Genomic DNA, 12,494 nt, shown 5'->3' on the forward strand with positions numbered 1-12,494 from the left:
TCATCTTTTCCTTCCTAATGATCCTTTTAGTTGCTCTCTGTGGTTTTTAAAAGCTTCCCAATCCTCTATCTTCCCACTAATTTTTGCTTTGTTGTATGCCCTCTCTTTTGCTTTTAACTTAACTTTGACTTCCCTCGTCAGCCGCAGTTGTACTATGCTGCCATTTGAGAATTTCTAAATTTTGGAATAATCTATTCTGAACCTTCCTTATTTTTCCCCTAAAACCCTCACACCATTGCTGCTCTGCTGTCATCCCTGCCAGCATCTCCTTCCAATTTACTTTGATCAACTCCTCTCTCATACCACTGTAATTTCCTTTACTCCACTGAAATACTTCTACATCAGGCTTTACTTTCTTCTTACCAAATTTCAAGTGGAACTCAATTATACTGTGATCACTGTCACCTGAGGGTTCTTTTACCCTAAGTTCCCTCATCGCCTCCGGTTCATCACATAACATCCAATCTATTCCCTGGTATAGCTAATCCCCAGGTAGGCTCAGCAACAAACTGCTCTAAAAAGCCATCTCGTAGGCTTTCAACAAACTCACTCTCTTTAGATCCATTACCAACTTGATTTTCCCAATCGACTTGCATGTTAACATCTCCCATGATATTGCCCTTTTGACTCGCCTTTTCTATTTCCCTTTGTAATCTGTGGTCCACATTCCAGCTGCTGTTGGGAGGCCTGTATATAACTGTTATTAGGGTCCCTTTACCCTTGCAGTTTGTTAACTCAACCCACAAAGATTCAGTATCCTCCGATCCTATGTCACATCTTTCTACTGATTTGATGCCATTCTTTACCAGCAGAGCCATGCCACGCCACCCCCTCTGCCTACCTTCCTATTCCTCCAATAGAATGTGTAACCTTGGGCATCCAGCTCCCAACTACAGCCATCCTTCAGCCACGATTCAGTGATGGTCACAACAACACACCTGACAATCTGTAAAAGTGCAACAAGATCATCCACCTTATTTCTTATTCTTTGTAAATTAACATATAACACTTTGAGTACTATATTTGCTACCCATTTTGATTCTGCATCCCTAATGCACTGATTCTCACCCTGCTGGCTGCAATTTTGTCCTGTCATCTGCCTGCCCTTCCTGACAGTCTGACTGCACTCTACCTTTGCTTTTTTTACCATCTGCCCTATCCTAGGTCCCTTCACTCTGGTTCCCACCCCCTGGCAAATTAGTTTAAACCCTCCCCAACAGCTCTAAGAAACCTGTCCGCAAGAATATTAGTTCACCTCAAGACTAAGGAGCTGGTGGTAGACCTGAGGAGAGCTAAGGTACCGGTGACCCCTGTTTCCATCCAGGGGGTCAGTGTGGACATGGTGGAGGATTACAAATACCTGGGGATATGAATTGACAATAAACTGGACTGGTCTAAGAACACTGAGGCTGTCTACAAGAAGGGTGAGAGCCGTCTCTATTTCCTGAGGTCCTTTAACATCTGCCGGATGATGCTGAGGATGTTCTACGAGTTTGTGGTGGCCAGTGCTATCATGTTTGCTGTTGTGTGCTGGGGCAACAGGCTGAGGGTAGCAGACACCAACAGAATCAACAAATACATTCGTAAGGCCAATGATGTTGTGGGGATGGAACTGGTCTCTCTCATGGTGGTGTCTGAAAAGAGAATGCTGTCTAAGTTGCATGCCATCTTGGTCAATGTCTCCCATCCACTACATAATGTACTGGGTGGGCACAGGAGTACATTCAGCCAGAGCCTATTCCTCCGAGGTGCAGCACAGAGCGTCATAGGAAGTCATTCCTGCCTGTGGCCATCAAACTTTACAACTCCTCTCTTGGAGGATCAGACACCCTGAGCCGATAGGCTGGTCCTGGACTTATTTCTTTCTTTCTTTTTAAATCTTTTTATTGAGTAAGTATACAAAAAAGGTAAGCCATATAAACATTAATACAATGTTAAAGTATAATAAAATTCCAAAAGATAACAATACCAAAAAGAAAATACTACAAACAATGTAATTTAAGCATAAGAAACCAAGATAACATAATAGTATACTAGATTTTATATATATCAATGGAAAAAAAAAGAAATCACGTCCTCAATCCCGACCGTTCCCAATCTACCCTAATCTTATCAAATGGAGCTTTCCTAAAAGGAAGAAAGTATAGTACTTAGGAAATTTCTAACTTGTAAATATCTAAAAAAATGTATTCTTGATAAGTTATATTTATTAGATAATTGTTCAAAAGACATAAGGGAACCATCTAAAAATAAATCCAAAAACCGTAAAATACCCTTAGTCTTCCAAGTTTGAAAAGCGCGATCCGTAAAAGAGGGAGGAAAAAATATGTTACCTAAAATAGGAATCGCTAACCCGAATTGATTAAGATCAAAAAATTTTCTGAATTGAAACCAAATGCGCAAAGCATATTTAACTATCGGGTTAGAGACCTGCTTAAGGCGTTTCGAATCAAAAGGAAGAGAGGAACCTAAAATAGAACCAAGTGTATAACCCTGAACGACTTATTTCATAATGTACTGGCATAATTTACATATTACTATTTAACTATTCATGGTTCTATTACTATTTATTATTTATGGTGCAATTGTAACGAAAACCAATTTCCCCCAGGATCAATAAAGTATGACTACTACCACTACTACTACTACTACTACTACTACTACCAAATCATCCTGCTTCTATCCTCTCTGGCATGTGGGGCACAGGTAGCAATCCAGATATTACTACCCTGGACGTCCTGCTTCTCAACTTTCTGCCTAGCTCTCTAAATTCTCTCTTCAGGACCCCCATTGCTTTTCCTTCCTATGTCTTGGTACCAATATATACCAAGACATCTGGCTGCTCTTTCTCCCTCTCCAAAATGCTGTGGACACGATCCAAGACGTCCCTGACCCTGACACCCGGGAGATAACATACCATCCGGGTGTCCTGTCAATGTCCACAAAATCTCCTGTCTGTTCCTCTGACTACTGAGTCCCCTATCACTATTGCTCCCCTCTTCTCCCTCTTTCCCTTCTACACTACAGACCCATGCTCAGTGCTAGTAACCTGGTCTCATCCCCCACAACAGTATCCAAAAGGGTATACTTATTATTGAGGGGAATGGCCACAGCGCTGCTCTGTGCTAACTGCCTATTCACATTTCCATTTCTCCCAACAGTCACCCAGCTACTCGCCTCCTGCAACTCTGGGGTGACCACTTCCCTGTAACTCTGGTGGATTATCTCTTCACTCTCCCGTACAAGCCAAAAGTAATCCAGCTGCTGCTCCAGATCTCTAACACGGTCTTCAAGGTTATTGCCCGTCATATCAACCAATCTGATTGGAAAATCCTTACGAAGATTTCATAAGCTAAATTTTACAGCAAGAACAGATGAAACTAAAAGTTAAAAATGAAAATGTGGACTCAAACCTAACCATCATGCTTCAATGAATAATAAACATCTGACAAAGGGGAGCCAGCCAATGAACTCCAGAGGTCGGGTGGCTCCCAGCCTCTAATAATTTCCGTGCATGCTTGAAAATGACAACTTGGCCTTTAAGAGCATCACACATGGGAGCAGAATTAGACCATTAAGTCTGCTCCATCAGTCCATCATGACTGACTTATTATCCCTCTTAATCCCATTCTCCTGCCTTCTCCCCGTAATGTTTGACACTCTTGCTCATCAAAAATCTGTCAAGGTCTGCTTTAAATATACCCAAAAACTTGGTCTCCAAGGCCCCCTGTTGCAATATATTCCACAGATTCATCACCACCTGACTAAGAAAATTCCTCATCTCTGTTTGAAATGGCCGTCCCCTATTCTGAGACCATGTGCTCTGGTCCTAGACTCAACCACTATAGGAAACATCCTTCCCACATCTACTATATCTAGGCCTTTCGATGTTCAATGGATTTCAGTGAGATCTCCCCTCATTCTTCCAATCTACTGCAAGTACAGGTCCAGAGCCATCAAACACTCCTTATGCTGGGATTATCCTTGTGAACCTCCTCTGGAACCACTTCAATGCCAAAATATCCTTTCTTAAACAAAGGGCCCAAAACTACTCACAATACTCCAAATGTGATCTGACCAATGCCTTGTAAAGCCTCAGCATTACATCCTTGCTTTTTTATTCTCGTCCTCTTGAAATGAACGTCAACATTGCATTTTCGTTCCTTACCACCAAATTAACCTGCAAGTTAACCTTTAGGGAATCCTGCATTTGGAGTTCCAAGTCCCTTTCCACCTCCGTTTTCTGAATTTTCTTCCCATTTAGAAAACTATGTTGGTCTTTACTCCTTACAGCAAAGTGCATGACCATACACCTCCCTGCACTGTACTCAATTTTCCACTTCTTTGCCCGTTCTCCTAATCTGTCTAAATTCTCTGCAGACTCCCTGTTTCCTCAACATTACCTGCCCCTCCACCTATCTTTGTATCATCCAAAAACTTGGCTACAAAACCATCAATTCCATTATCCAAATCATTAATATATAATGTGAAAAGCAGAGGTCCCAACACTGACCCCTGCAGAAAACCACCAGTCACCTGCAGCCAACCAGGGAAGTCCCCCTTTATTCACACTCTTTTCCTTTTGCAAGTCAACCAAATGTTTATCGATGCTCAGCAAAGCTGGCAGCTAATGGGATGCAAAGGTAATCTGAACGTTCACACCAATGACTTTGCAGCAGAGGAACAGGCAAGAATTACATAGAAACATAGAAAATCTACAGCACAATACAAGCCATTCGGCCCTCAATGCTATGCTGAACGTGTACTAGAAATTACCTAAGGTTACCCATAGCCCTCTATTTTTCTAAGCTCCATGAACCTATCCAAGAGTCTCTTAAAAGACCCTATTATATCTGCCTCCACCACCATCGCCGACAGCCCATTCCACGCACTCACCACACTCTGCGTAAAAAACTTACCCTGACATCTCCTCTGTACCTACCTCCAAGCACCTTAAAACTGTGCCCTCTCGTGCTAGCCATTTCAGACCTGAGAAAATGCCTCTGACTATCCACATGATCAATGCCTCTCATCATCTTATACACCTCTATCAGGTCACCTCTCATTCTCTGTTGCTCCAAGGAGAAAAGGCCAAGTTCACTCAACCTATTCTCATAAGGCATGCTCCCCAATCCAGGAAACATCCTTGTAAATCTCCTCTGCACCCTTTCTATAGTTTCCACAGCCTTCCTGTAGTGAGGTGACCAGAACTGAGCACAGCACTCCAAGTGGGGCCTGACCAGGGTCCTATATAGATGTAACATTACCTCTCGGCTCTTAAAATCAATCCTATGGTTGATGAAGGCCAATGCCTTCTTAACCACAGTCAACCTGCACAGCAACTTTGAGTGTCCTATGGACTCGGATCCCAAGATCCCATTCTGTCATCAGCAAATTTACTAAACAATCCCTCCACTCCCTCATCCAGGTCATTTATAAAAATCATGAAGAGAATGGGTCCTAGAACAGATCCCTGAGGCATACCAGTGGTCACCGACCTCCATGCAGAATATAACCCGTCTACAACCACTCTGCCTTCTGTGGGCAAGCCAGTTCTGGATCCACAAAGCAATGTCCCCTTGGATCCCATGCCTCCTTACTTTCTCAATAAGCCCTGCTTGGGGTACCTTATCAAATGCCTTGCTGAAATCCATATACACTACATCTACTGCTCTTCCTTTATCAATGTGTTTAGTCACATCCTCAAAAAATTCAATCAGGCTCGTAAGGCACGACATGCCTTTCACAAAGCCATGCTGACTATTCCTAATCATATTATTGCCTCTCCAAATGTTCATAAATCCTGCCTCTCAGAATCTTTTCCATCAACTTACCAACCACTGAAGTAAGGCTCACTGGTCTATAATTTCCTGGGCTATCTCGACTCCCTTTCTTGAATAAGGGAACAACATCTGCAACCATCCAATCCTCCGAACCTCTCCCATTCCCTGATGATGCAAAGATCATTGCCAGAGGCTCAGCAATCTCCTCCCTCTCCTCCCACGGTAACCTGGGGTACATCTCATTCAGTCCAGGAGATTTAGCCAACTTGATGATTTCCAAAAGTTCCAGCACATCCTCTTTCTTAACGTCTATATGTTCAAGCTTTTCAATCCACTATAAGTAATCCCTACAATCATCAAGAACCTATTCCGTAGCGAATAATGAAGCAAAGTATTCATTAAGTATTTCTGTTATCTCCTCCGATTCCATACACACTTTTTCACTGTCACACTTGATTGGTCCTATTCTCTCACGTCTTATTCTCTTGCTCTTCATATACTTGTAGATTGCCTTGGGATTTTCCTTAATCCCGCTCGCCAAGGCCTTCTCATTGCCCCTTCTGGCTCTCCTGCTCCTTCCTGCTAGCCTTATAATCTTCTAGATCTCTATCATTACCTAGTTTTTTGAACCATTCGTAAGTTTTTCTCTTCTTCTTGACTAGATTTTCAACAGCCTTTGTACACCACGGTTCCTGTACCCTACCATCCTTTCCGTCTCATTGGAACATACCTATGCAGAACTCCACGCAAATATCCCCTGAACATTTGCCACATTTCTTCCATACATTTCCCTGAGAACACCTGTTCCCAACTTATGCTTCCAAATTCCTGCCTGATAGCTTCATATTTCCCCTTATTCCAATTAAACGCCTTCCAGACTTGTCTGTTCCTATCCCCATCCAATGAAGGAGAAAGAATTGTGATCACTATCTCCAAAATGCTCTCCCACTGAGAGACCTGATACCTGAACAGATTTATTTCCCAATACCCGTACAGCCTTTCCTCTTGTAGGCTAATCTACATATTGGGTCAGGAAACCTTCCTGAACACATCTAACAAACTCCACCCCATCTAAACTCCTTGCTCTAGGGAGATGCCAGTTAATATTTGGGAAATTAAAATCTCCCACCACGACAACCGTGTTATTATTACACCTTCCCAGAATCGGCATATCTGTTCCTCGATGACCCTGTTACTTATGAAAGTTCCTCCAGCCCTCCTATAATCCCCAGGGTTGGGACTCTCCAGCTGGCAATAGAGCCTGACAGATTGCTCCTCTTCTCATTCCATGGTCAGGATTCATAACAACCTGCTTCCCAGCAGGCAGAAAGTTAACATAAAATATCAGGCTGCCAGCGGGATGGAAATCTGTCTACAAAGGATTTCCAAGGGGTTAAAAAAAATTACAATCTTCGAAAAACTCTGAACCCAAAACATTTTTTGTCAACGTAACCTGTCTCTGTTAATACGTTTTTGAATTTGAACCATGAAGTGTCAGATATATAACCAAAAATATTAAATGAAATACTGAAGTTGGAATTGAGGAAGAGAAAGTAAAACTGGCCTTTTCAAGATGGAGATAGAATGTATCTGATTATCAATGAGGACTGAGAGGACTCAGAAAACAACAATGCAAGAAACTACACGTCAGCAAGAATCCAATGCATTTAAAGTACAGAAAACATGAGAAAAAGTAATGAGAACAACACATGGGAAGGGAAGTCAAGCAGATTGTAGCAATGATGCAAGGTCCTACCTCTGTTTATTTCAGGAGCTTTTCTTTCATTTGGTTGCTTTGTAAAGTACTGTATGTATGGATCCTTCCAGTAATTCAGACTCACTGCAAATCTGACAAGCAGAAGAGAGAAATATCAATGAGAAAATCCACTTAATTAGAATGATCAGAAACTTACTTCAAGGTTACCGCTAACAAGGTTAACAGAGTAACTAACAATAATACATCTAGAACTCATGATAATGAAACATTGCACTTTATCTTAATTAAAATCAGATCTTATATGCAGCTTCCATGCACATTCAAGATTTCGTGTAAAAGATTCTGTACGTAACTAGTGAAATGTGCCATTGCTCTGTGCTACATGAAGCAACAGGTATTGTGGGGTGTTCACAATATTACAGAGAGAGTTATACAACACAGAAACAGGGCCTGGCCTTTAGCCCAACTTACCCATGCCAACCAAGATACTGGTCATCTTCCTGTATTTGGCCTTTATCAATCCGTTCTATTCCTATTCCTGTACCTATCCAAATGTTTTTTAAAAAACACAAATACACCTGCCTCCAGCACTTTCTTTTACACCTCATTCAAATATCCACCACCCTCTTGTGGAAACACCTGTCCATCAGATCCCCTTTAAATTTTTTGGCTGTCACCTTAACACTGCACCTCCTAGTTTTACCATTGGAAAGAGACTCCAACCATCTGGCCTATCTCAGACCATCATAGTTTTAGAAAATCCTCAGCCTTCTGCGGTCCAGAGAGAACAATTCAACCTATCCAATATCTGCTTGTAATTATAGCTCTCCGTTCTAGGCAACACCCTGGTGAATCTCTCTCAGATGACCACCTTCTGTGTATAATATAGTGACCAGAACTGTATAGAATATTGCAAGTATGGTCAACTCAATGTCCTGTACAGCGCAGCATGATGTCCAAAATCTCACACTCAATATTCCTGCCAATAAAAGACAATAAGATCATAAGATTTAATTATGGTCATTCAATTATGGTCGATCCTTCCCACCTCCCCCCCCAAACCCTACTCCCTGGCCTTATCCCCGTAACCTTTGATGCCGTGTCCAATCAAGATCCTACCAGTCTCTGCTTTACACCCAACAACCTGGCCTCCACAGCTGCCTGTGCTAATTAATTCCAGAAATTCATCATCCTCTGGCTAAAGAAATTTCTCTGCATCACTGTTTTAAATGGATTCCCCTCTATCTTGAGGATGTGCCTTCTTGACCTAGACTCCTGCACCATGGGAAGCATCCTTTCCACATCTACTCTGTCTAGGCCTTTCAACATTTGAAAGATTTCAATGAGATCCCCCCTCATTAAATTCCAGCAAGTACAGACCCAGAGCCATCAAACGTTCCACATATAACCCTTTTCATTCCCGGAATCATCCTTGTGAACCTCCTCTGAACCCTCTCCAATGCCAGCGCATCATTTCTTAGATGAGGAGCTCAGAAGTGTTCAAAATACTCAAGGTAAGGCCTCACCAGTGCCGTATAACGCCTCAGGATCACATCCTTGCTCTTGTATTCTAGACCTCTTGAAACAAATGTGAACATTGTATTTGACTTACTCACTACCGACTCAACCTGCAAGTTAACCTTCAGGGTGTTCACACATTGACTCCCAAGTCTCTTTGCATCTCAGATTTTTGGATTTTCTCCCCGCTTAGAAAATAGCCTGCACATTTATTTCTACTACCAAAGTGCATGACCATGCATTTTCCAACACCGTATTCCACTTGACACTTTCTTGCCCATTCTCCTATTCTGTCCAAGTCCTTCTGCAGCCCACCTATTTCCTCAACACTACCTGCCTCTCACCAATCTTCATATCATCTGTATACTCGGCAACAAAGCCATCTATTCCATCATCTACATCAGTGATATACAGCATAAAAAGCAGTCCCAACACTGACCCCTGCAGAGTACCACTAGTCACTGGCAGCCAACCAGAAAAGGATCCTTTTCTTCCCACTTGCTGCTTCCTACCAATCAGCCAATGCTCTAACGATGCCAGTAACTTTCCTGTAATACCGTAGGCCCTTAACTTGGTAAGTAGCCTCACGTGTGACACCTTATGTAAGTTAAAACATACAATATCCACTGCATCCTCTTTATCTATCCTACTTGTAATCTCCTCAAAGAATTCCAACAGGTTTGTCAGGCAAAATCTTCCCTTAAGGAAACCATGCTGACTTTGTCTCATCTTGCAAGTAACTTGAACACGTTCTTCACTACTCTGTGTTGCCATTTTCGGAGGGTTGTGAACTTGAACCCCAATGTCCCTCTTTACTTCGACCTGGTGATTTACTTTATATAATTTGGTTAGTACTAGGCTACCTAAAACGCATCATCTCCTACTTATCTGGATTAAATTCCATCTTTCACAGCCCTGTCCAACTTTCTATCTGATCTATATCCCTCTGCAACCTCAGGTAACCATTTTCACTGTCTGCAATTCCACCAATTTACATGTCCTTGCAAACTTACTTCTCAGGCCACATCCTCATCCAAGATAATGACAAAGGTCCTAGTAGCAATTTCTGTGGTATACCGCTGGTTACAGACATCCAGTCAGAAAAACAACCTTGCGCCACAACCCTCTGTCTTCTGTCTCAGTTTTGGATCTAGTTTGCCAAAATGCCTTCAATTCTATTTGCCCTAAATTTCTGGACCAGCCTACCGTGGCCAAGATTCATGTATTCCATGCCTATTACACTGCTCTCACCAATTTTCTTAATAACCTTCTCGGAAAACTCAATCAGATTTGTTGGATGCATGTCTGCAGATCCTTGTATTCAGAAATGCCGCAAGGACTAATGACAATTAGTCAAGACACCATTCCTCTCTCTAATCTGATTTGTTAGCAACACAATGGGGGAATATTTTTTCTAATATGGGACAGACATTCCTTTTGAAAAATTGTCATCTAATTATTTATTGGATTGCCCATGGTTAGACAATACAGCTTGCTGAACTGGTATGGATCATGGTAGCACATTGAATGTGTTTGTTGCTCTGAATGGTGGGAAGGGAGGACACTGCATTTAATGAAGAGAGTAAAACAAACAAACAGTAACATTTCAGGTGATGACCTTCTTTCATTCTACTTCTCCCTCCAAGATGCTTCATTGAACAGTTGAAACATACTGTTTTTTAAATTTCAGTGCTGGGCTACATATATGCTGCAAGTCCTCCAGTTGCTGCAGGAAGTGACAGAGGTGTTGGTAGTGACGAAAAAGAAAACCAGACTGTCCCAGAGGGAACAGTCTCATCACAATGTTGAAAGAAGATGATGATAGACTTGGTAGTATCATTATACTGGAATGGCCTGGACTGGCAAAGGATGATTCACTGAATATGGAAGTTGGTTTCATTCAGGAAAGTGATCTGAGGGACAGTCGGGTAAAAGTGAAAGAAAGTGTGTGGAAAATGGTTAACATTTAGGAATTGGATGGCGGAAAGTATCAGGAATAGAAGACATCCCATATTCAAAGTTTTCAGAGGGTCCCAGTCCTCCTGCATCACTGCAATTCCTACCTTTTACACACTGTTGCATCATCACATGTGGACCGTACAGCTTCATCTGCTGTGTGATCGGACACTGTCAAGGAGTGGTTGGTAGCCATTAGATTCTCACTCTGTAGAGGTAGAAAATGTTGCATCATTATTATTCTGAGCAGATTGTCCAACTTCCAGGGATTATTCACAAATCCAAATAGCAGGCAAATTCCTCCTAGCATCCATACTGACGTTTATTTCCCAGCAAATATTTCTAAGAGATTTTTGTGGTTACAATTAATTTCTGATTTTGTTAGTTTCCTCTGGTTCAAAAATGATCATGCTTCATAAGGGAATTAACTGGACATGAAATGGCTCAGACTTACTGTAAATTTCAAGTTTCTTTCCCTCAATAAATTCACATCCGCCAACTGTGATGTCAATGTAATTCTTAAACTATTTTTTCAGTGATATTATTTAACATATCTGCTTGCAATTATTTCCTAGCCCCTTGGGACTTCGGGCCTGTAATGTGCTGTACTTCTACACGTATCCATCCGTAATAAGTTGCATTAGCCCACCTCCCCGCCTATAATGCGTTGCCCCACCTTCTCCCATTTCCTCCCTTTAAATGTCCTGCCCACCTCACCACAGTTAAACATGACATGCCATCGGGTGAGTGCTGCAGGAATACAGTGCACAAACAGTGGGGATGGGCACTCAGACCACGTCCTGAGGCAGCCGCCAATCCCTCCCTCAGTTGCGATACAGACTGTCAGCCATTACTACAATGCAAGCGTCACCAGGACATTTCACACCGCCCCACTCCACACACACAACACCACCAACCATTCCTCCAGACGCCACCACCCATATCGCACCAACGCCGCTCGCCATTGGCGCTGACGCTCAAAATGATGGGGTCTTCTGATTGGTCGGTGCGAGCTATGCTGATTGGCTGTGGAACGAGGGCAGGAGGGCTTGGCGTCGGGAAAGGCGGCAGATCCGAAATGCGAATGAGAAATGGAGTCGTTTCGAGAGACCTGCCGACTGTGTCTCGGGCTGATTCGGCTCCTCACGCAGTACATCTTATAAACCCACTTCAAAGTTGCCTGTTGCATTGTAACAGTGTCGGGAGTGGGAGAGTCGGTTCCCCGAGCCCACTCTGCATTGTGTAACTGAGGGCGGAGGGAGCCAAGACAGGTACAGAATTATCAGCAGCGAGGGCGCTGAGGGAATCCTTCCGTACGGTAGGGGTCTCAGGAACCAAAGAGGCAGAAGAGGAGGCGTATAGGAATGAGATCGGCTGATTGAGTTATGCGACAACAACAAACTCACGTTCAACGTCAACGTGATTGTTCATTTTAGACTTTAGGCGGAGCACATACTAATCTTCATTGAGGATCAGTGGTGAAAAGAGTGAGCAGCTTCGAGTTCTTCGGCGTTAACATC

At 42.7% G+C, this 12,494-nt stretch overlaps 1 protein-coding gene across 5 annotated transcripts in view; it reads right to left on the reverse strand.

Annotated features, from left to right (window-relative positions):
* Window positions 1-11,932, reverse strand: part of lcmt1 (leucine carboxyl methyltransferase 1) — a 133,234-nt gene extending 121,302 nt beyond the window's left edge. Inside the window, exons 1-3 of one of the 5 annotated variants that reach the window (XM_063058571.1) lie at window positions 11,892-11,932; window positions 11,082-11,182; window positions 7,540-7,631 (exon numbers count right to left, since the gene is read on the reverse strand). In XM_063058571.1, the coding sequence (XP_062914641.1) occupies window positions 7,540-7,631; window positions 11,082-11,182; window positions 11,892-11,894 (196 nt within the window). In that variant the 5' untranslated portion in view covers window positions 11,895-11,932. The other 4 variants (XM_063058570.1, XM_063058569.1, XM_063058568.1 and 1 more) reach the window with 4 other exon arrangements.
* Window positions 11,933-12,494: the final 562 nt, after the last annotated feature.

The sequence above is a fragment of the Mobula hypostoma genome, chromosome 9 (assembly GCF_963921235.1).
Source record: "Mobula hypostoma chromosome 9, sMobHyp1.1, whole genome shotgun sequence".
NCBI lineage: Eukaryota > Metazoa > Chordata > Chondrichthyes > Myliobatiformes > Myliobatidae > Mobula > Mobula hypostoma.